The sequence below is a fragment of the Aspergillus brunneoviolaceus genome (assembly GCF_003184695.1).
Source record: "Aspergillus brunneoviolaceus CBS 621.78 unplaced genomic scaffold BO95scaffold_21, whole genome shotgun sequence".
Classification (NCBI taxonomy): Eukaryota; Fungi; Ascomycota; class Eurotiomycetes; order Eurotiales; family Aspergillaceae; genus Aspergillus; species Aspergillus brunneoviolaceus.
Window position 1 is genome coordinate 457,896 of NW_020290751.1, and position 23,857 is coordinate 481,752.

Here is a 23,857-nt window from a genome sequence, read left to right on the forward strand (position 1 = left end):
GAAATTCCACCTATCGACAAGCCATGAAGGCCCATCAAATCATAATTTGATGAAGGTAATGCGCATATCTAGATTAAGTGCTCTATAGACCCGGGGTCAACCCACCGCCTACCCCAAACAAGCTAGCCGTAAGCCACGACCACCAGAACCAACAATCAGCTGACTAACCGCTCCAGATCCTTCTATCTGCGCCGCAAAAAAGTTCCCGCGATAATATTCCACCTACCAGCTCACCCAACCATCGCATCGCAGACCTCCCAAGCCTCTAGCCACACCAGACAAGAACCCCATCTCATCTCTCAACAACCGAGAAAGAATGTCCCGTGAAGCCTACCAAGTCCCCTCGAACCTAGGTGGCTCCCAGAGCGCCTTCGGCGGCGCCGACGGCGGTGCGGGCGGCGCGGCGGGCTCCTCCCTCGACGGCCCCATGGTCGCCTACCTGTGCGGCGAGTGCAACTCGCGGGTGTCGTTGAAGCGCGGCGATCAGATCCGGTGCAAGGAGTGCGGACACCGTGTGCTGTATAAGGAGCGGACGAAGAGGTTTGTGCTTTTTTTCCCTTTGGGTTTGAAGGAGGGGTTGAGGGTGAAGGATGGGTTTGCTGACGATTTTTCTTTGCGGAAATCTAGAATGGTGCAGTTTGAGGCGCGGTAATTGCCGATTATTGAGTTACAGTTATGTTACTTTGGGGGCTGGGTGAGATGAGGAAGGGAAGCAGATTCATGGGAAACTGAAAAGGGAGATGAAAAGAGGAAGGGGAAGATGGAGGGGAAGATGGGGTTGCTGCTTGGATTACGATTGATGTGCATTTTCACCTGTGGTGTTTGGGAGTTCATACCACTCTTTTTTTTCATATACTCTTTGCGTCGTGGTGGTGGTGGTGGTGGTGCGGATGTGCTGGGTAGACAGGGTAAGGTTCTTTGTCGTCAGACTGGCTCAAAGATTGAGCCTGGACAGGTCGGGTCCGCGTGCTATGGCTGTCACCGTGGCTATGGGTAAGTCGCATAGGAAACTATTTCTAGCGAGGCTGTCCTGGCAACTGGCCGATTATACCCCAACAACCTAGCCTCTGGTCATATGCTATGCTTGCATTATCCTATGCTACTCACAAGTTCTTCAAATCAGACCGGTCTATCCGGCCAGAATAATCCAATCTCCCAATGCTTGTCCGTAGAAGAACCGAACTATATAACGCACATACATATTCCAAAGTCATCACAGCTGGTTAGTCACTTCGATAAAGTGCTCGAAGCTTCGGAGAGCGGCGCCGCTCTCAATGCACCAGCGCGCCCGGCGGACACCTTCCTTCCAGCGCCCGCCGCCAGGTCCCCGCTCGGTAATCACCTGGCCATCGTCCCCAGGACCCATGTTGCTGGTCTCTGCCTCACAGATACCCGACGTTACCAAAAGGGCGGCCACGTTCTGAAGCACAAAGCTCAGGATTGGGTCGTCACGGGGCAGCTCGTTGCGCAGAATGCTCATCAGCTTTTCGGCATTGTCCTTGGGCATCTTCTTCCCAAACACCTCCGTCAGAGGGTAGGCCTTCAGGCCAAAATCGGACGGGTGCAGCTGGAACATTTCCATCTTGACCAGAGTGCGGGGGTTCTGGTCCTCATCGCAGGAGCACTCGCCATCCTCGTTCTCCGGCTGCTTGTACGCGGCGTTGGGGTACTCCGACAGTCGCCAGCAGTTGGTTGTGCCAGCGCAGCTGATCTCATCCAGGTCCTCCGCGCCGCAGACAACCAACGCCTTCTTGCATCCGTTCTGGCGGAGCGCCTCCACGAAGACCGGTCCCAGGCTCTGGTAGGCCACGCCGACGACGCGGGCTTCGATGGCCCAATCAACAGGGTTGGCCAGGGGTCCCATGAGGTTGAAAATCGTCCGAAGACCCAGGCCACGTCGCACAGTGTCGGCGTACCGCATGCCGTGGTGGAAGTTGGGCGCAAACAAGAAGGAGTAATTGGTCGCGGCGTACACTTTGCTCAGGTTTTCGGCGGTGACGGCATCGATCTTCGGAGGAATTGGTGCCACGGCCTGCAGGACATCGGCGGACCCGGAGAAAGACGTCTGTGCACGGTTGCCATGCTTTGCTGTGAGGAGAAGGGGAGAGGCAATGATGGAGGAGGTGGTCGAGATGTTGAAGGTGGAATGAGAGTCACCACCGGTTCCGACGATGTCACACTATAGCTCGAGAAGGGGGGGGGACCGTCAGATAAGTCTACTGTGAGGAGCGATCGGATCACTAGGCATGACATACCAGACCACCTCTGTACTGTCCCTCCTTCTTACCGCGGGACTTCATAGCCGCCTTGAGAGCTGCCTTGTCCACCTGGACGGCAGCTTCTCTCATGCGGTGGGAGCATTTGGCGATCACCTCTGCATCACGATCGAGTCCGGTGGAGTGCAAGAGCGTCAGAAGCGCGGCGGTTTGAATCTGCGAGAGCCCATCTTCGAAGATCAGCGCAAAAGCAGCAGCAATCTCGGTCGCGGAGACCTGAACCTCTGTAGCGGGGTAGGCGAGTCTCTTGAGGAGGGGTGAGATAGAGACCTGTCCCTGCTTGGTTTCCTGATGCGGAGCAGCCATTTTTCCTGACGAAGAAACCAAAATCACTAGCCAGGTATTATAGCTTTCTCCAAAGGTCGAAAATGGAAAATAAATTGAGATGCGAGGAGACAATGAAAGAGACCGAAGCAGAAAGAGTCATTCGGGCCCCTCCGGCGCTGCGCAAGCAAACTTGCAGAATCTCACCGCCCTCAGGTCCCGTCTAACCGCATCGGGACAACAAGATTTCGTGCCATATTTTCGCCAGTCCGCGCTCCTGCCCCAGACATTGTGATTGTCGCCGGCGTTGTCAATTCCACCGGACTTGGAGATACTTATTTGTCTCTTGGACCTACTTCCCCTACCGTGTCCGTCACTGCTTTTTATTTCTTCACGCCCTCCGTCAACTCCCTCCCACCATCACAATGCCTCCCCGGATGCGTCTCTCCAGCGGCCGGCTCGCCCAGCCAGTCCGACGCCAAAGATTCTGCCAGTATGAGATGGCCATTGCAGCCCGATACGCCAGCACGGCGACGACCCCGGCCGCTTCCCACGAGCAGATGACCCGCTCGCACGCTCCGATCGTCCACTATCCCTCCTCGCAGCCCCCGTCATACCGCCGGCCGGAGTACCGCCGCTCGCAGCTCCTGCGCCAGTATACCTCGATGATCCGCACGGCGCCGCTGATGGTGTTCCTGCAGCACGACAACCTGCAGTCGGTGGAGTGGACGGCGATCCGGCGGGAGCTGAGCCACGCCATGCGCAAGGTGGACGAGAAGATTGCGTCGGAGGGCCGCGCCGCGCCCGCGCTGGCGCCGCACATCAAGGTGCAGATCGTGCAGACCCGGATCTTCGAGGTGGCGCTGCGCATCGTCGAGTACTTCCGGCCCAGCACCACGGCGGCGGCGGCCACGCCGGACGCCGTCGACCCCGTCACGCAGACCTCCGCCGAGATCCCGCTGGACCCGAGCCTGCTCACGCACGACCTGTCGCGCGCCGCCCACGACGCCGTCCTCGACCACAAGGGCCAGCACGAGATGGCGCCGCTCCTGGTCGGCCCCACCGCCGTCCTCACCATCCCCCAGGTCTCACCGGAGCACCTGAAGGCCGCCCTCACCGTCCTGGCCCCCAAGGTCGTCGGCCTGCCCGCCCCGACCCGCAAGGCCAACCCGGGCTGGCACGAGATCCCCGTGCAGAACGGCCTGAGCAAGCTGTCGCTGATCGCCGCCCGCATGGACGGCCAGGTCATGGACGTCGAGCAGTCCAAGTGGGTCAGCAGCATCGAGGGCGGTATGGACGGTCTGCGGTCACAGCTGGTCACGGCGCTCCAGAGCATCGGCTCCAGCATCACCAACACCCTCGAGGGCGCGGGTAAGAGCTTGTACTTCACGCTGGAGAGCCGTCGGAGCGTCCTGGAGGAGGAGCAGAAGGGCCCCGAGGAGAAGAAGGATGAGTCCGCCTGAACGCGGCGGTGAATACAATGTAGTTTTTTCGGTGGGGGATTTCCCTTTCTTTTTTCTGTGTATAATAACACCCATGTGTAACCTTTTCTTGTTTGTGTTTGTTCTCAACCCATTTTAGCATATGAGATCGATTAGAGATCGGAGTCTATTGCTCTAGGATACAATGACCTTTTTTTTTACTTCGTTTTACTGCATGAACGTTGGCCTTGCCTGCTTGAAGCTTTCGGAATAGGAGTAAATGGTATCTATGTAAACGTCCACTATCAGATGGGTGTCATAATCATGCTACTTCAGGGAGGTCCCCGCCCATCCTACCAATCGTCCACCTGCGCCAGCCGCCTCTCCCTCACCCGGGCATTCATCCCTACAATACACCGCACCAGATCCCAATCCCCATCCAAGCCCACCCAGTCAGTGACCAGGATGCCCGTGGACCAATCCCCATCCTCCCCGCTGCCATGCCGTCTGCACAGATAATCGACCGTAGCCGGATTCACCTTGGCCGCAATCTTCTCCGGCCACGTGCCGACCTTCCAGAAATTACTGGCGCTGAGGAAATTGATATAGAAGGGATGGTCGCGGGTGGCGGACGAATCCGGCAGCACGCCGAACGGATACACCGTACCGCCGGCGCGCTGGCACTGGTCGCGGACGTACTGGATCTTCTGGTCGATGTTCTGGGTGAGGAGGACCTCGTAGAAGTCCTGGATGCACAGCTGGCCGCTGGGGCAGGTGGCGTCGGCGCAGTTGTCGGCCCAGCCGCTGGCGTCGATGCCCCAACCGTGGCCGTCGTGGAGCTCCTTGAGGCTGTCCTGAATGTTGAAGCGGCGCAGCAGCACAACCTTGCCGCGGACCTCGCCCAGAGTCGGGATCTTGGGCTCCGTGTACCACCGGCTGCCTTCTGCGGAGGTGTAGTGGTCCTTGAGGATGCGGCTGAGCTGTTCGTCGGTGTGGGTGCCCGGTCCCTCGCGCTTCAGCGAGATAATCACCGCCTCCGACGGGTTTTCCGACAGGAACTCCTCGACCTCGCGCATCAGGTCCCGGAAGTACTTGCTACCAGTAAGGGAAATGGGGAACACGCTGTGCACGAGGGTCAGCTCGTCGCGGTCCGCATCGTCCGGGTACTGCGGTTGGACGCGGATGTCGAAGAACCGCACCCCGTTGCGCAGCTGCTCGCGCGGACTGACCGCTTGGCAGCGCACCGAGGGCGCCGCGACATGGCAGGTCGGCGAGTTGTGCGTGCCCGGGATGGAGAGCGAGGAGAGCAGCACGTCGCCGTCGAGCTCCCGCATCCAGGCTTCGAGGTGGGCGGACGAGAAGATGGTCAGGTGCGACTCCGGGGTTATGAAGACGCCCGTGAGCCGGAACTTGGGGTCGTCGCTCATCGCCTTCATGGTGGCGGACTCGGTGGTCGGCACCGGGGTCTGGAGCTGGTGCTCCTCGCCCTCAACCTCGAAGATCCAGCGCAGGCGTTCCTTCTTCGAGTCCAGGAACGCGCGGATCTCGGTGTGAACGGTCTGGAAGGGCGCGATCTCGAAGTCGGCTTCATTGTGGGTGAATGGCGTGGTGTCGTCGTGGATGGCGGCGACGGGTGTGGTGGCGCGAGTCACGTTGGTGAGCACGCGGGTGAAGTTCCTAGCGAAGGTTTGCACCCCTTCGAACGACCGCTCCGGCGCGCGGAACCGCTCGATGCGCTTGAGCCGGATTGGTGTTGATGTGACGTTGCGGATGGTGAGATGTTCGGCAACCATCTTGTAGTGTTCACTCGTGCATGAGAATTCGATCGGGATGAAGGATAGGCTGTTCTCAATCGATGTAGATGAAACGAAAGACCTAGGACACAAAGGGAAAATTTTTCTGCATCTAGGACCTAGGTCAAGAAACTTTCGGATAGGGCTGAAGCTGCGCGCAAGTCAAAGAAATAATCTGTCGGTAGGCATCAGCCTTTCAAAATAACGATTGGGGCGCAGCTTATCATTGGCAGTGGCTAGCGCTGAAGGAGATCCCCAGCTGAACTTCAGCAGCAAATTATGGGCTCGGCGCCAATGGAAGGCAAGACTCGATCCACAGCACCCAGGAACTTCAGGCATGCCAAGGGTCAGCAGTCCATTATCAAACATTCGGTCGATGTTTGGTCACCCCTGGGAAATCAGATCTTTTACAAGTGAGGTGTTGCCATAATAATGATCGACAAAGAATTGCGGAAGTCCGGTTCGCAATCGTGCTCCACTGATATATTAAGCACAGACCTTAGTGGGGAAACATGGGTCTAGGGACTCGCACTCGTCTTGGATGATGAGAAGGTTCATAGTATGATTGTGAATGAATTTGAACGTGTCCCGTCGCTTCATGTGAGTAGACTCAGGATAAACATCTGTCACGTATCGGTTTGGCTAGGCGATGTTATCGGCATGAAGCTGGGCAGGTTAATAGGCTGGAGAGGTAATGAAGGAAGTAAGTAGAAACGATCCGGCGGGTGAAATATGACCATGTCACTGACTAACGCCCACGTATGTCATGTACCGGACCAAATCTCTTCTAAGATCAGGTATAAGTCCACCCTGCGAAATGGTGATTCTTCAATGGCATTTTACCGGTTGGTCTATCTCGATCACTCCCTCGATTATGCATACTCCAGCGGGAAAACGCACGGCCCGGAGATAATGCGGAGATGCGGAGAAGGGTCACGTGCAATGACGCCGAGCGTCGGTTATCGTCGGCGGAGTCTCCGCGTTTACTTACTCCCCCAACACCCATCATGCGGCGGGGAAGCTGCCTGGGTTTCTATCTCTGTGAACCATCTTCTCTCTTTCAGTGTGAGGACTGACTTCAGATCATCATCATGAACATTCTACGGTGCAGTGGAAGCTTTTCCTGGGCTCTTCGCTCTGGTCAACGGTCGAAGGCCCTTCCGACCAAAACACTTACCATTCCTCGCCGGCAATTTCACAGAGCTGCGCCCTTGTGGGGAGTGAAGTCCCAAGTATTGAAGGACGTCGGCGAGGGTATGCTCCCCCTATATCTTACTTGAATTCTTTGAGACGCGGTTGAGCAACCCTGCTCGAATCGATTGTTTACCAACCTCTCCGCAGGGATAACGGAGGTCCAGATCATCCAATGGTACGTCGAGGAAGGGGCGCGTATCGAGGAATGGAAGCCACTCTGTCAATACCAATCTGATAAGGCAGTTGACGATGTGAGTTGATGGAATTCGTGACCCTTATGTTGATCCCGTTCTAATTTCTGTAGATCACGTCGAGATACGAAGGCGTGGTCAAGAAGCTCCATTTCCAGGCCGATGACACCGTTCCCACAGGAAAGGTATGCTGCAGACGGAAACTTACAGATCTGAGTACTAAGTCATTCTGCACAGGCTCTCTGTGATATCGAGGTTGACGATGGGAAATACCCCGACGAGACTCCCCCGCCTAAACCCATCTCCGAACCGATCACAATAGCTCCGGAGCCAATAATTTCACAACCCACGCAACCACAGCCTAAGCAAGCTCCTCAGCCCACACAGTCACAGGTCGATACTAGCACATCAAAATCACCCTATGCCACCCTCGCCACCCCCGCAGTCCGAGGGCTGCTGAAGACACTGAATGTCAACATCGAAGATGTACAAGGTACTGGCAAGGATGGCCGGGTTATGAAGGAGGATGTACAGCGATTCGCTATGAGGCGAGACTCCGGAGTCGCCACAAAGCCTGCAGCTGTTGAGGAGCCACAAGCCGAGACGGCAGTCAAGTTAACGCCCATCCAGTCGCAGATGTTCAAGACAATGACCCGTTCTCTCACAATCCCTCATCTACTATTCGCCGATGAGCTCAACATTAACGCTGTCAATTCCATGCGAAGGAAGCTCGCCGCCGACGCAAAGGACCCACGGAAGGTCACCTTTCTGTCGTTTGTTGTGAAGGCTGTGTCTCTTGCTCTCAACGAGTATCCCCTACTAAACGCAAGGGTTGACGCAACCAATCCAGATAAGCCACAGCTTATCATGCGCTCCAAGCATAATATCGGCATTGCAATGGACACTCCTCAAGGGCTGATTGTACCCAACATCAAAGATGTTGCCAATCGCTCTATCTTGGATGTTGCATCGGAGATAAGTCGACTCAGTGCCTTGGGCAGGGAGGGTAAGATCACGCCGGCGGATCTTAACGGCGGTACTATCACCGTCTCTAACATCGGGAATATCGGAGGCACTTATGTTGCACCAGTGCTAGTCCCGACTGAAGTGGCGATTATGGGCATTGGAAAAGTCAGAACTCTGCCTGTCTTTGACGACGCTGGCCAGGTCACGAAAGGCGAACTCGTTAATTTCAGCTGGAGTGCCGATCATCGAGTGGTGGATGGCGCGACCATGGCGCGTATGGCTAACAGAGTGCGGGAGCTGGTTGAAAATCCGGAACAGATGCTGCTGAGTTTGCGGTAGCCTTATTCCGACACTTCGGACTGAGACGGAGGAAATCTGTATCTCTTCCAGACGACGGAATATTCTCCTCGTCGACGACGAATTCCCTCTCATGGTAAATGCAGGGTCCAAGGAGCTCATGACACCGTGATAGTAATAAGACTTGTAAAAGACTATATTACGCTACAACTTTATACATCTTACTACGCTTTTTGCAAACACAACTTTAGGAATAGAACACAGTTGATTGTGAGTTGGCCTAATGACCGACTAATAGCAATAGCACATCTTGCTAACTACCTCAATAAAGGCTAGAGAAACCGGAGCAGTGATCAAAGATAGAACCCTTCTAATGAACGCCCGTCCTCCTTGCACTATCCCAGTAAATAAGGTGTCCAGTGTTGTATAATGTGTAATTGTGCCTTATTGAAGAGGCGAGGGGAGGTAATTTAAAGAACAAATCGCCGTTGAGGGCGGCATATCGAGCCACAACCATCCAGACAACTGGCGGTACGCTTTGAAGCTAGGCAACAGCTATCAGTTCAACTCCCATTTGGTTGAATTATTCTTTCCAGCTTACAAAAACATCGCCAGCACCATGAACAGCACTGGCAACCACGTGGGTAGGAAACGAAGACATACTGGCAGGAGATCGACATACCTCCATTCTCTTCTCCAAGCTCATAGCTCTTGGGAACCATCAAGGAGTCTGGACTCAAACAGCCTCAGGGCACTACATTTACCTCGCAAAGCTGCCGTCTCCAGGACGACCTTTTGGAGCCATTGTCGGACCTGAACCCGTGTTCTCGTGTCGTCCGCAGGTATAGTGTAGGTGCATGTGGTAGCACTGATCTCGTCGCGGAGGGTCAAATGTTGTACGACTGTAACACAGACTCGGACCTTGATATAAAGTCCCACCGTACTGAATAATCGGTTTCAAAATCGTATGCTTTATTTATGCTTGATGGTGAATTGTATGAGTTTTTGCGTTGGGAATGAAGAGTGAGGAATTTGAAGATCAATCAAGTCGCGGTTTGTAGGTATGGTTTCATTTGGATATGGTTAGAAGGAGAAGACTGGGGCATTAGTTCTTTCCCGATTGAAAGACACTTTCTTATATCAAGCTAAATCTCTACACCAGTGACTGCGCTGACATATTATTGTATCTTCTGATAGGAAAGTAGATCCGTGGGCACTTCAGTATGAATTATTTGCATATATCGACGTTTCAGGCATGCCATATCCAGGCTGTTCTGAGCACAGTATCTCCGTGGCGCCGTATACTTCAAAGTTAGGAAGAACAAAAGACACCAGATCGATGTGGCATATGTGACAGGCTGTTTCATCCGCGCGTCGGATTACCATATGTGACCTTCGAACATTCTGTTTGTTGCTGGAAGACTCGGTCATATAACAGCACACAACAATGCAGACTAAGCAGATGAGTCTAGCAGCGCTACCCATGAGCACCATGCTCTTCAGACAGATACACATCTTTGCCATGGTGGTGTCATGAGAGGCGTCGATGTGCTCCATTATAGGCCATATAATCAGGCCAAAGAGCACAGCACAGAAAGCGTCAGATAGGCAAGCTTTGTACATAAAATGATGGGATCGATGAGAATATTACAGCGTGATGCCCTTCGGCAATGACTGAACCAATATTTTCCATCCCCGGTCCCTGCGGGGGGCTCGATGATTTTCGGATATTTCTACGCGGGGCGTGATACCACGATGGTTCCGCGACTCAGTCAAGCTCAGAATCAGTATCAGGGCAAAAGTGACGCGAATCTCTATGCATCGGAGTCAGCTAAGTCTTGAAGCCCGGAAAATGCATTATTTCGTGGCGTGGAACAGCTGGGGTATGATGGCCTCGGGAGAGCCTACTCAAGCACGATCCCGGGCTATCTCAACTATGGTACTCACCAGAGGTGGTGTTCACCTGGTTTTAGTAGCTCTTCGTTGAAGAGTCATATTTCGAGCCCCATGGAGTGTCCACGGTTAGTGGCGTGCCTTCCAAGCCAGGCAACAAGGCAGCAACCACCTCAGGCACTTGGATACGACCCGTGACCCAACCCGACAATCAAGGTTGACATAAAGTTAATTACATCAACAAAACTTTCCGCTCCAAGATTAAACCAGTGCGTATACAGCATATCATAATCACTTTATCTCTCTTGATGCCATCGCGTGGACCTTCCGACCCCCCGGCCGGCCAGATGGAGGGAATCCCCGCTCTTTTATCAGTGATGAGGCACGATAAGCGATAAGTCTTGCCAAGAACCTCCAACTGCTCCAACTTATCACGGTAGAGCCACCAATCGCTATTGAGGAGCCAAGCAGGGAGCTAGACTGCTAAACTGCTAGACTCTTCTTCTGCGCGTGGACCTTCCCATGCTCAAGACTCACCCCACGGGGAAGGCGACCCACTGTCGCTATCTCGCCGGCGAGAGGTTCCCACGATAAGCCTAATCTCTTGTCGGGTCCAACGACACGGTAAGAGGCGAATATGCTATCTCGTATAGCCGACATATCCTACCAACAGGAACTTAAATTGCCCTCCATGCCTCGGGTTTCTGGGGCTTCTTTCCTTTCAAGTTTCCCTTTCTTCTGAGCGATACCATACAGGCGGTAGGAGTCGTACAATTACTTGATCACAATGACCGACTTAAAAGCTGTTGTTCCACATACCCATGAGGACCCTCCTTCTACTGCCGTGGAAGGGACCAGCGAGCCCCTTCTCCCATGGTGGAAGCGAGTCTGGTGCCACAGTTTGACGCAGATGATTCTACTGAGCGTGCAAGCGTTCTGTGGACCTGCTATGTCGGACGCAATCACTGGTTAGAGCTCCTCAATGACAGCCTACTCTGTTATAGCATGCGCCGCTAATTCCTCACAGGCCTGGGTGGTGGTGGCCTTGCAAGTCCCCAGGTATCTAATATCTCCAACGCAATCAGATATGCCATGCTTGCAGTCGGTACGTTCCTCTCGAGATACACTTCCCCTTCTATCAAGGAATGTTGAGTACACTAACAAAAGAATCCGCAACCTCGCAGTCTGCTTCCTGGGCGGTCCCATTGTCAACAAAATCGGCGTCAAATGGGCCCTTGTCATCGGTTCCTTGTCATTCCCCATCCAGGGCTCAGCATACTACTGCAATAGCAAGTTTGGAAACCAATGGTATCTCATCCTAAGTGGTGCTATCGGCGGCATCGGCACTGCTTGCTGGTATGTCGCTGAGGCGGGCGCCATCATGACTCTGGCGCCGTCTGGTGCCCGAGGAAAGTATCTAGCGTTGTGGATTGTGTCACGGAACTTGGGACAGTTGGTCGGAGGGGCGATCAAGTGAGTTCTTACCCACATTCTCAGTTTATTGGTGATTGAGTCCTGACTGGAGGTTCTCTGCACAGCTTGGCGAAGAATAGTAAGGATGGAGCGGATGGTGGAGTGACCCCTGACACTTTCATTGCATTTGTGATCATTGAGTGCATTGCGTGAGTTCTTAGCCACTCTAATCTACTTGCAAAGATGAAGCTAACACAAGCTCGAAGCCTACCATTCGCTCTATTGATCATTCCCTTCGAACACGTTGTCCGGTCCGATGGCACTAGAATTGTGACAGCAGAGACGCTCTCCAGTCGAATGGAACTTCGACGCATTGCGAAGACCATTACCTCCAAGCTCATCATGCTTTCCGCCCTCTGGGCTTTGTGGTCGTTCTTTTACTCGTAAGCAACAATCTTAACCACTCCAAATGAACCAACCGACCAGAGCTTGACCGTGATAATAGAGGATCTTGGAGCACCTATCTGGCCGACTACTTTTCCGTCCGCGCCCGCGCCCTCTCCTCCCTGATTTCGCCTTTCTTCTGCATGTAGGTCTTTCAGGCCTTTACAGTCTCGTCACATCATCCAAGCCCTAACCGTAATTTAGTATTGGCTGCTTTGGTCTCGGATTCATCCTCGACATGAAGGGCATGAGCCAGCGCCGCCGCGCCCAGATCGGCCTCTACACCGTCGTCATCCTCAACATCGGCGTGTACATCTGGTCCATCATCATGCAGGTGAAATTCGACCGTTATGACCCCGGTAACATCGACTGGAACGATGGCCTGTACGCCACGTCCTTCCTGCCCTACTTCTTCGTACAGACGACGGGTCCCCTGTCCCAGTCGTACATGTACTGGTTGCTCTCATCCTTTGCAACGGATGCGCAAGGTAACTTCACCTGCTACACTCTTTCAGGCTTAGGTCATGTTTACTGACGAGCTTCTAGAAAACGTCCGCAACGGCGCAGCATTCCGGTGTATTGAGGCTATTGGCCAAGCCATCGCTTATGGCATGAACACTCAGACGTCGAGTAGTCCGCTTGTTGGCTTGTACGTATAATTCTTTTTCTTCAGTCCTATGGTCCATCTTCTCTCAATGGCTCAGGTGATAACTGATTTCTTCCAGCTGCGTGACGTTCGGCCTCCTGGGCGCTGCCTTACTACCCATGATCATGCTAGTCAACACAACGCCCGACCAGATCCCCGCCGATGTGATTGCCGAGGAGCAGAATGCTGCAAATGCAAAGCTGCCGGTGGAGGAGCCTTAGGCTCAAGCTCTTGGCTTGAGAAGCTCAGCGTCAGCCCTAGACGAGCTGGCTCTGGTTAATGTGCTTCCCTGAATTATGGTTACTGCACATAGATTTCTGCATACCCAAGCCCTGGCACTAGGCGTTTAGTGATTCATGATGTATATGTATGTATCTACGATTCAAGTTTGTATATGAAGTTCTTTATCCCTTTTTTTAGCTGGACAAATCGAATGATCTTGAGCATTCGCGAGTAAATTTGAGATAATTGGAATGACAGGCGGATTTAACTAGCTGTAGAAGGAATCTTATATCTCAAGAGTTGGGATTAAACTCGGCATGGGTGAAATGTGTCAACTTGTCCATTTTCTTTTTGTTATACAGTACAAATCCAGGAGTGTAGGCACAGTACGTACTTGGGGACGTTGCAGCCTGAGGCCACGATTGCTCCAGGGAAGGAGCTGACTCTCGTTCTCACTTGAACCCATTAGACACTTCGTCTTCGTCTTCAACCTCTCCCGCTCCATTTCCCTCGTTATCCCAACCACCCTTTCCTCTATCTATCATCTGAACACCCGTTCCCTCTCTACTTCCTGGCCTCTCAAGTCTCTTTTGAACTTCTGTATCTCGGCTGTTGAAATATCTCACGTTGAAGCACGGGCGACAAGGGGAGGACTTGTATGCGTGATATACTCTTAACAAGCATTCATCAGCCTCGACGAATCGTTACTACGTTCTACGAATAGTTTCATCAAGACTCTCAAATCAGAGAAGAAAGAAGGCATACCACCTACTCGACAGAGCTCACTGCTCAAGATGGAGGCTAAAGTTTCGCCCACGAGAGAATTATGCGAAGGGGAAGCATACATGCCATCAAGTTGTCCCGATACAATCGGTGCCAAACGTTGTGTGACCGCATTGTGCTGACCTGAGTCAAGTAGCGTTCCGGCCCGGACCTATCTTACACTCCGGGAACACCAGGTCATTGGCTATGGCAACCTCCAGTCGTCCTGCTTCTATCTTCTCGCTTCGTAAATTGACATCCGGCACCTGAATCTACACAGTGATTAGCACCCCACAACACGCCCGAATATGGAGAAACCGTCGGCCAAGCAGTCGAAACCCCTCGCAATCATTGGTTTGGCAGCCAAATACGCTCAAGGAATGACAGATGTCAACCGATTCTGGGACTTTCTTCTGGAAGCTCGAGAGGCAACGACGAGCTATCCAAAAGACAGACTGAACCACGAGGGATTTTATCACCCAGATCCCGAACATGCTGGAACGGTGGGCACGCTTATAGATCTTAAATGCCAGTCTTGATGGCGTTCATCTAATTCTGGAACCGAATAGACCCACACTCGACAGGCACAGTTTCTCTCTGAGAATCCCAATGCCTTCGATGCTGCCTTCTTCTCGATCAGCAAGACCGAGGCTGAAAGTCTTGATCCACAGCAACGGCTCGTTATGGAAAATGTCTATCACGCCCTTGAGAATGGTGCGTGTAGAGTGCGGCATACCATTGAGCTGGATTCTTCCTAACTAAATTCTAGCCGGGCTCCCGATGAGCAAGTTCGTATCGTCCAACACTTCTGTCTTTGCGGCTGGCTTTAACCATGATCATCGTGATCGACTGAGCACCGATCCAGACATAGCCTTAAAACATCAGCCCACAGGGGCTGAGAGCTCCATGATCTCAGGTCGAGTGAGCTGGTTCTATGACTTCAAGGGCCCCAGCCTGACCATAGAGACTGCGTGCTCCAGCTCGATGGTCGCTTTCCACTTGGCTGCCCAAAGTCTACACGCTGGAGAGAGTGATATGGTAGGTAGTCTCGACGCTCAAGACTCAAATGCTGAGCTCATCCAAAATCTCAAATGTTTAGGCAATTGTCAGCGGGGCAAATGTGTGCAGCTCATTCCATCATATCCTTAGCATGGGATACTCGGGATTCTTCAGTGCGGAAGGGAGGTGTTTTACATTCGACCATCGAGCTAATGGATATTCCCGGGGCGAAGGCGTAGGAACCGTCATCCTGAAGGATCTGGAAAAGGCACTTGGCGATGGTGATACCATTCGCGCCGTGGTTCTCTCCACAGCCCTGGATCATGATGGCCGAACCCCAGGTCTCACTCGCCCTAGTGGGAACGCCCAGGTGCTTCTGATTCAGAATGCATACCGCTCCTGTGGTCTAGACCCCAGGGAAACTTCTTTCGTTGAGGCGCACGGGGCAGGTACGCCTGTTGGGGATCCAATTGAGGTTGAGTCTCTGGCGAAGGCTTTTCAAAGTGCCAAGCGAGACCAACCTCTCTATGTTGGCGCTGTGAAGTCCAATATTGGTCACTTGGAGGGTAGCTCTGGGCTTGCGGGTATCATAAAAGCTGTCCTGGTTCTGGAAGCTGGTCTCATTCCTCCGAATGTCAACTTCGAGAAAGTGAATCCCCGAATAAATAACGACGAGTGGAATATCCGCTTTCCACTCAAAGTCACACCATGGCCGAGAACTGGGCCACGACGGGCTTCTGTCAACTGTTTCGGTATTAGCGGCACGAATGGTCACTGCATAATGGAGGATGCTCACAGTTACCTCAAGCGAAAAGGTTTGGTGGGGCGCCATAACACCCGATTAGTCGTTTCTCCTTCCAATGGGCTTGAGCAGAAGAGGGGCGAAGATGGGCCACCAAACCGTTTAGACACGAAAAGCCAGCGAGAAAACGATCTGACCGTGAAATTGCTCCTATTTTCTGGCTTTGATGAAGGTGCCCCTCGTCGTGCTGCTGAACAACTATTGTCCTATCTGGAAGCCAGGCAAGAAGTCAGCGATAGTTCATTGTTGGATATCGCGTACACGCTTTCTGAGCGGCGTTCTCGACTTCGCTGGAATAGTTATATACTAGCTACATCATGCGAAGACTTGAGGATGCAGCTCGCGACTGGACGAGGCCTCTCACAGTCTCAATACGGCCAGAAGCCACCTCGAGTGGGGTTCGTATTCACCGGACAGGGCACGCAGGATCCTCGGATGCCTCAACAAATGCTCCGGTATCCTGTATTCCAGCAGTCACTCGCGGCTGCATCAGCATATTTACAACGAAAAGGTTGCCCAGCTCCGATGATAGGTAAGGATCGCAATGTGTCTTCATGCGCTGAATCATGACTGAACTGAGAAACACGCGTAGAGTCAATATGCGGCGCGAGTGAGTGTCCAAACATCAATCTCGCTGAGATTTCACACATTTCATACACTGTAATACAAGTTGCATTGGTGGATCTGCTAGCAAGCTGGGGCATTCAGCCTGATCGAGTAGTGGGTCATTCATCTGGTGAGATTGCAGCAGCCTACTGTGCAGGAAAAATCCCTCGGGAAGCGGCGTGGGATGCTGCTTACCATCGCGGACGCTTGACTATGCAGATTCTGGGTAAACCAAAGGGAGCAATGTTAGCCGTTGGCCTTGACAGTGCTACCCTACTCGCGCACGTGGAGAAGATTCGTCGCATGGTACCCGGGGAACTTGTTATCGCATGCTACAACAGTCCCAGAAATAACACGGTCTCAGGGGATGAGAACCTGGTGTTGGCATTGGAGGAGAGATTGAGCACGGAATCGGTTTTCATGCGTCGTCTCAGAGCTCCGAACGCCTACCATTCTCCCCGCATGAAAGACATTGCGGATGAGTATGAGGCTGCCCTAGACAATGTGTCCAGGGAGGCAGACTATAACTATAGGACACCTGGGGATCTCACCATTCGCATGTTCTCGAGCAGCACTGGCAAGGAGGTTTTGAAACCCCTACTGGACAAAACTTACTGGGTCAACAGCCTAGTTTCCACTGTTGACTTTGCTGGGGCATTGGAACGTATGTGCTTTGATGATGGCCACGGCACAGTCGACTATCTGATTGAGATTGGGCCTCATGGTGCCCTTCAGAGCGCAATCAAAGACACTCTAGCTGACGAGGGTTCCATCTCCTATCGAATGATACTTAACCGCATGGACTCCTCAACAAGAACAATACTGAACACCGTCGGTCATCTTGTCGCTGGGGGTGCAAATGTCAATTTGTCTGAAGTGAACAGCTGCTTCCAGTCGGGTTCCAGGAGCCCTGTATTGGCGGTTGACCTGCCTCAGTACCCCTTCAATCACTCTGAGAAAAGTCTCTATGAGAGCCGCTTGACTCGAGCGCTGAGGTTCAGGAAGTTCCCGCGACATGAGCTACTCGGCGCTCCGATTCCAGATTCAAACTGCTTGCACCAAAGTTGGAAGCACTACCTGCGAGTGAGCGAAAATCCGTGGTTACGGGATCATATGGTAAGCAATACTGGTACTTCGTCATTACCCAACGTTCAGTCTTTGACCAAGTCAGATTTCGGGAAAGATCGTCTTTCCTGGTGCCGGATATCTCGTGATGGCCATAGAGGCCTTCCGACAAGTGTGGGATGGGACCACTCAGGCCGGGTTTCGTATTCGAGATGTGAATCTGAAGGCGATTCTGATCGTTCCTGTTGATAACTACGGCATTGAAACATGTTTCTCCATGTGCCCGGCGGAAGAGTCGAATTTGTCAAATTCAACAGTGTGGAATCGGTTCTCAGTGAGCTCATACAGTTTTGATCTTGATGAATGGACTGAGCACTGCACTGGGTTTATCGCCGGAGACGTTGCTCTCTCTCCCAACCCCGTCACCAATGGGCGCGAAGATGCGATCGACCGCAAAGCCTGGATTAAAACTGAAGACCAAGCATCTGCTTGTCAGACATCGATGGAGTATGATAGGGTTTATGACAATCTTGACTCTGTCGGCTTTCGGCTTGGTTCCTCATTCCGAAATCTCTCGTCTGTGAAGACGGGAGGAATCAAAGGGGGCGTTATGTCCGGCAAAATCACCATTCCTGATGTTGCAGCGGCTATGCCTAAGAGATTTGCTCGTCCACATCTCATACACCCGATTACACTTGACAATGCTTTGCAAGCGGGGTTCGCTGCGATCTGCGATCTCACCGGCACTATCACTTTCAGAAACAGCCTTGTCCCTAATTTCATAAAACGCGTTTGGGTATCAGCAAAAGTCCAAAATCAAAGCAGTCTCAGTTGCTATGCAAAAGCATGTCATTTTGCGCATGACGCCTATTCTATTGATACACGTGCGTGGAGTGCTTCAAGCGCTGGTGGAGTCCTGTCTTTCAGTGGTGTTCGTTTCTCCCCTCTCCAGACTCAGGCTGCCGGGCGAATTGACAATCAAATTTGTTGTTCCATGCAATGGAGCAACGATGCCAATTTTATTTCCACTTCATCCATCAATACACTGGAAGATGAACAAACTGAATATGACGCAGAGCGGGTATGGTTTATTGAGCTGCAATTAGCGGCTGCACTGTTGGCGAGCAAAGCATTGTCTGAGTTGGAGGGGTATCACTTTCCAGCCACGGCCTCACAGCACCATATCAGATGTTATGCATACCTGAGAAAACTGGCTCAAGACGTAGCTAAGGGGTTGCTCCCCGAGGTGAGCTCGGATGAGTGGCAAAAGTTTTCACAGAACCACGAGATGAGCAGGGCCCTACTTGTACGTGTCGCTACGCGTGACATCACCGGGGAACTTCTGTTTCGCATAGGCACGCAGCTGGGATCAATTCTCAAACAGGAATCCGATCCTCTGTACCTCATGTTTGGACAAGATGACCTCATGACCAAGTACTATGACTCGGTCATGGAGACCGGCCCCTTCCCGACTCGCTTCGCTCAGCTTATGTCCACGTTTCATCATACCTACTCTGATATGAAGGTCCTTGAAATTGGCGCTGGCACCGGCAGTCTCACCAATCTAATCTTGCGTCTTTTGTGCCCCGTGGGAGAGCATAGGGAGTTCTGCAATAACTGTGTCGCGGAGTACGATTATACCGATCTGTCATCCAACTTTTTTGAGAGGGCCAAGTCTCGCTTCGCAGCCTTGGGACACATACTCCAATACAAAGTATTGGATATTAGCGTGGATCCTATCACACAAGGATTTGCGCGAGAATCGTACGACATGGTTATTGCTAGCAACGTTCTTCACGCCACACCGGATATCCTCCAGACTATGAAACATGCTCGGTCGTTGCTGAAACCTGGCGGCAGGATGATTACTCTGGAGGGTGCGCGTCAGGACACCGCGTATATTAATATAATTTTCAGCACATTGGCTGGATGGTGGTCAGCAACGGAACTATTCCGGCAATGGTGTCCCTACGTTCCAGCCGACAAGTGGGAGAAAGTGATTTCCCAATCGGGATTTTCAGGTGTGGATATCGAGATCCCTAGCTCTCAGTACCCAGAATTCAACCAACTCAATCTCATGGTATCGACGGCAGTTGTACCAGTACCTGCCAGTGATCGTGTGGTTGTGATTGTAATCGCAGAGAATCAGGACGAAAATCTTGCTCGAGCTCTGCAAGCACGGCTCATGAGCACAGGGGTTGAGCATTGTTCTATCGAGCGCCTCCAATCCCTAGATAGCAAATCTTTGCGGGACGTTGTTTGCATTTCCCTTTTGGAGCTCCATTGCCTACTATTGTATGACATGGATGAAGCCAACTTCGACCGCGTCAAGCACTTATTGACCACCTGCAACCGCATTCAATGGATCACTGGCTGTGAAGACCCGAGACAGACTCTGGCGGTTGGTCTTATTCGCACGGTCCGAATAGAACGTGCTGCAAACAATCTGAATTTAGTGACTGTGGCGGTCGACTTTGCAACAAGTTCGGCAGAAGACGTGATTAACGGGGTCGCGCGGATCTTCTCGCATCAGTTTCTACATGGTAACTGCATGGGGAGCTACCATCAAAACGCAGAGTATCTACTTCATGGCCCCCAGATTCAGACAGCCCGGATCGTCGAGAACGACGAGGCAACGCATTCGATAAACGCTCAGTGGAAAGACCCGGAAATTGAATCCACAGGGTGGAATTCGTTGCAACGGCCGGTAAGGCTTCAGATTGGACGGCCAGGAGCACTTGACAGTTTACACTGGGTGTCAGACACAGATGTGTCACGTCCGCTGGGGCCAACGGAAGTTGAGACCCGCGTGTGTGGGGCGGGGTTGAACTTCAGGGACCTACTCGTAGTGATGGGAGAGCTTCCGGAAGTGACCATTGGTGTTGAAGCTGCTGGTATCGTGACCCGAGTAGGGTCAGCCGTTAGAGGGCAGCTACAGGTTGGAGATCGAGTAGCATATCTCAACTACGGGTCTAACTCTGGTGCATTAAGAACATTGGGACGAACTGAGCAGGACCTCGCGGTACGTGTCCCAGCAGCCTTGCGCATTGAAGAGGCCGCTAGTATGCCAGTCATATGGACCACGGTTCTGTATGCCTTGAAGAAGGTTGCCCAGTTGCGGCCTGGTGAGTCAATTCTGATCCATGCGGCTGCTGGTGGAGTCGGACAGGCGGCGATACAGTACTCTCAGATGGTTGGAGCTGAGATCTTCGCCACTGTGTCAACAGTCGAGAAGAAGACGCTCCTGGTTAGCAAGTACGGGATTCCGGCTGACCACATCTTCTTCACCCGAGACCTAGCTTTTGTAACTGAGATCCGCCAGCTGGCACCAGAAGGGGTGGATGTTATCCTAAACTCACTATCTGGGGAGGCTTTGCACGAGTCCTGGGGCTGCCTTGCGCCGTTGGGGCGCTTTATCGAAGTTGGCAAGCGGGATATCCAAGCCGGTGGAAAGCTAGACATGGGCCCCTTCTCCAACAACAAAATGTTTATTGGAGTAGATGCGCTTAAGCTGGCAAAGCATTGCCCCAGAATTGTGAGCGATCTTTTACAAGAGCTCATGCAACTGTGGCAGGATGGAAAAATCCATCCACCAGAGCCGGTGACGTTCGTGCCATACGGGCAGATACAACCCGCCTTACGATCTCTTCAGACGGGCCAGAATATGGGCAAGATCGTCTGCGTTCCGCAGCAGACTGACAAGATTCCTTGTGCTCCTGACCCCCCCGCGGCGTATTCTCTTGACCCGAATGCTGCCTACATCCTGGCGGGTGGAATGGGGGGAATCGGCTGTAGTATCGCCCATTGGATGGTTATGCGAGGAGCGAGGCATTTAATCTTCCTCAGCCGGACCCCTCAACTGCACACCGCCAGGCAGGCCACGGTATCCACCTTGGAGGCCAAGGGCTGCCGGGTCCAGGTGATCTGCTGTGATATCTCGAACGCCGAGAGAACCAAGACCGTTCTCCGAGACATCCGAGGTCCAAACGGTGCTTCGATCCGGGGATGCATAATCTGCGCACTGGCGTTGGCGGACAGTGCGCTCGAGAAAATGAGCCACCGCCAATGGCAGGAGCCCCTCAAAGCCAAGGTGCAGGGGTCCTGGAATCTTCACCAACTTCTCTCATCTGACAATCTTCAGTTCTTCGTTATGCTCTCTTCAATATCAGGCGTGGTTGGAAATCGCGGTCAAGCAAACTACAACGCCGGAAACACCTTTCAAGATGCACTAGCCCGGCTACGTGTGTCTCAGGGTCTCCCAGGCGTGAGTATTGACCTCGGCGCCGTCGACTCGGTGGGATTCTATGCCGAACATCGAGAGTCTCTCCGTCACAGCTTCAGAGCTGTTACCGTGCATCGCGAGGATCAGATGTTGGCCATCATTGACCACGCACTGGACCCACGGTTGGAGCGAACTCCGGCGACCTGTAAGCTCATTTGCGGGTTAGCCACTAGATCCGCGTACGAGCAACGTGGTATCCCCATTCCGCCCCATCTGCAACATCCATTGTTCATGAATCTGCGGAATCACGTGTCCCCAGCCGGGGTGCCGACAGGCTCGATCAAGCAACATGATGTGCAGACTCTACTAGCCACCGCTCAGAACGAGGAAGCTGCCATGGAGGTGTTGTTGATGGGGATTCAGAAAAAGCTGTCCTCGATACTGAGCATTGCCGAAGACGAGATTGACCCTTCACGCTCGGTGCGGGAGAACGGGGTGGACTCGCTCATCGAGATGGAATTTCGGACCTGGGTCTCCAAGCACTTGGGGATGACCTTAGACAAGGCTGACTTTAATATGAAGAGTCTACAGGAGTTGAGTGTTGAGGTGGCGAGATTTAGCTCCTTGACACATTACAAATAAAGGGTGAGTCAATTGTCTCTGTGTACTCTGTGGTAGCGATAATTAAATAGTTGGATCATGCGCCACCTGTATTCAGCATAAATAGGACCTGTGATAGACGGTGCACGTAGACTTATCTGTTCTTTTGCCTTGCACGCAGTCACGCTGATTCGTATGAATACTTTCCCAGGGCTATGTTCTTCTGGACAAGCCTAATATACAGTTCAAATCAAGATTCAATACCCGAATTGGATTGCTTCCAATTTCCCTTGGCGCTCTTTCAGGCTGATCTAGTCTGATCCTCAACAATGTCTTTGGTGCTTACGGCATGCATGGCCCTAGATCTAAAACCAACGTTCCGTAGTCAGTTGACTGGCTAGCCCATCTGGCTTCAGTATTAAAAGTAGCTAAAGTATACTGCTTGTGAGTATGACCTTGTGGATCTTTCAGCAAAAGACGTTTCTGTGAATGCAGGGCTCCCTTGTCCGGTCAGGTTCCTTCCTCACTAAAGTACCTATTAACTTAGATATACTATAAGTATATCTAGCTCCTAGTATCTAAATTAATCAAACTCCTTGTGAATATAGCTTCGTAGACATTCAAGCAAGAGATGTTTCGGTTAATGTTAAGCCCTTTTCTCTGGGCAAGCTCCTGTCTAGTTAGTTCTTAGATATCCTCTTTCCGTTCTGCTTTCTACACACTCTCCTTCCCACATAAACTTACTGGATCTTGAAATTCTTGAAATTTTCTCTGTGATATTACACATCATCCTGTTCTTCCTACAGTGACAGCGAATACTCTCAAGCTTTCGGATCGGAAAGGCTTAGTTCCCAACAGGCCGACGAAAACATCGTCAACTGCAGCTTGATAGCATTTCTCGATATTATCACGCACCTGAGCCCCAATGTGCAGAGATGGTGGTCACCTAAAGCACATGCGGTTCTGCACCATTTGATTTACCGTCGGCGGCCAGGAAAGGCGCTTCACAGCAGCCGGAGCCGGAGCCCTTGCGGATGCTCTTATGGCAGACACAAAAGCACTGGTATAGTGCAAGGTCAAGCTTCGAGGCTCATGTGAAGACAAATCAGGATGCAAAAAACCTCCGGAATGGAAGTCCTGGTGAAGCCATCCTCCGATGCCAAATTCCATGCTGGCTTGCGCCTACAAGTTGGAACACACGAACGATCAATGATGTCGCTGACAATGTGACTTCGCCGGATGCTTATTGCGAAAGGTGCCGACGAGATAGATGGCTCGTTTCTGGAGTATGGACCGAGCCATCGCAAGCGGGGTTGCATTGTCGGTAATCCGTTCGCGAACGACAACCCTCATTGGCCTGTTCTGTGAGAAAGAGGTGAAGCATACGAAGCTGCTCGGTCCGATTCCTTTGGCGATCTCTTTAGGCGCTTGACGTCCTATTCTCGCCCCAATGCACCGCTGTATGTTTTCCACTGATATACAAGAGAGGTAGTACCAAAGTGATGGCGGTGGACAGTGAGAAGGCACGAGAAGGAAAGTTGTATATCGATCATAATTGCGAACTTGTCCGGATCGGATTGATTTGTTGAGCAATATATAGTAGATTTCATGGATCAAAATGATATAGATCTTCTGAACTGGGGTTCGTCTTTGGGAAAATATAGAGAACTATAGCTCCGAGTATAGTATCGGCAATTTTAAGTCTCAGGGGTGAGGTGTATAGAACGTGTTCTTAATTCTCTTGGTGGTTGGAACTAACGTATCAACATGGGAAGCAACTT

General features: G+C 52.3%; 7 protein-coding genes across 7 annotated transcripts; 5 read left to right on the forward strand and 2 right to left on the reverse strand.

The window, feature by feature from the left end:
• The first annotated feature begins 229 nt into the window (after nt 1-229).
• Nucleotides 230-1,128, forward strand: BO95DRAFT_385843 (Rpo12/RPC10 RNA polymerase subunit family protein). Its single transcript, XM_025583489.1, has 2 exons — nt 230-540; nt 628-1,128. The coding sequence occupies exons 1-2, from the start codon at nt 317-319 to the stop codon at nt 650-652; spliced, it is 249 nt and encodes an 82-aa protein (XP_025444000.1). The 5' UTR covers nt 230-316; the 3' UTR covers nt 653-1,128.
• Nucleotides 1,066-2,674, reverse strand: BO95DRAFT_441280 (anthranilate phosphoribosyltransferase). Its single transcript, XM_025586149.1, has 2 exons — nt 2,256-2,674; nt 1,066-2,179 (listed from the first exon to the last, which is right to left on the reverse strand). Exons 1-2 carry the CDS (start codon nt 2,580-2,582, stop codon nt 1,214-1,216), a joined length of 1,293 nt encoding a protein of 430 aa, XP_025444001.1. The 5' UTR covers nt 2,583-2,674; the 3' UTR covers nt 1,066-1,213.
• Nucleotides 2,675-2,799: 125 nt separating this feature from the next.
• Nucleotides 2,800-4,191, forward strand: BO95DRAFT_85087 (mitochondrial 54S ribosomal protein uL10m). The gene has a single exon (XM_025592275.1). It carries the CDS (start codon nt 2,966-2,968, stop codon nt 4,001-4,003), a length of 1,038 nt encoding a protein of 345 aa, XP_025444002.1. The 5' UTR covers nt 2,800-2,965; the 3' UTR covers nt 4,004-4,191.
• Nucleotides 4,192-4,222: 31 nt separating this feature from the next.
• Nucleotides 4,223-5,905, reverse strand: BO95DRAFT_441282 (phosphatidylinositol-specific phospholipase C). The gene has a single exon (XM_025586150.1). The coding sequence runs from the start codon at nt 5,752-5,754 to the stop codon at nt 4,315-4,317; it is 1,440 nt and encodes a 479-aa protein (XP_025444003.1). The 5' UTR covers nt 5,755-5,905; the 3' UTR covers nt 4,223-4,314.
• Nucleotides 5,906-6,777: 872 nt separating this feature from the next.
• On the forward strand, nt 6,778-8,618 carry BO95DRAFT_385855 (putative 2-oxo acid dehydrogenases acyltransferase). The gene is made up of 4 exons (XM_025583490.1): nt 6,778-7,008; nt 7,096-7,199; nt 7,253-7,324; nt 7,377-8,618. The coding sequence occupies exons 1-4, from the start codon at nt 6,846-6,848 to the stop codon at nt 8,442-8,444; spliced, it is 1,407 nt and encodes a 468-aa protein (XP_025444004.1). The 5' UTR covers nt 6,778-6,845; the 3' UTR covers nt 8,445-8,618.
• A 2,230-nt stretch (nt 8,619-10,848) lies between these two features.
• Nucleotides 10,849-13,242, forward strand: BO95DRAFT_513156 (MFS general substrate transporter). The gene is made up of 9 exons (XM_025591589.1): nt 10,849-11,263; nt 11,323-11,400; nt 11,480-11,768; nt 11,834-11,917; nt 11,975-12,151; nt 12,214-12,297; nt 12,357-12,640; nt 12,699-12,801; nt 12,878-13,242. Exons 1-9 carry the CDS (start codon nt 11,083-11,085, stop codon nt 13,017-13,019), a joined length of 1,422 nt encoding a protein of 473 aa, XP_025444005.1. The 5' UTR covers nt 10,849-11,082; the 3' UTR covers nt 13,020-13,242.
• Nucleotides 13,243-14,120: 878 nt separating this feature from the next.
• BO95DRAFT_385861 (type I polyketide synthase) lies at nt 14,121-22,097 on the forward strand (the record flags this gene model as incomplete). Its single annotated transcript, XM_025583491.1, has 6 exons — nt 14,121-14,285; nt 14,352-14,496; nt 14,552-14,820; nt 14,882-16,115; nt 16,176-17,305; nt 17,361-22,097. Coding segments are annotated over exons 1-6 (7,638 nt in total), but the record flags the coding sequence as incomplete, so codon positions are not given.
• Nucleotides 22,098-23,857: the final 1,760 nt, after the last annotated feature.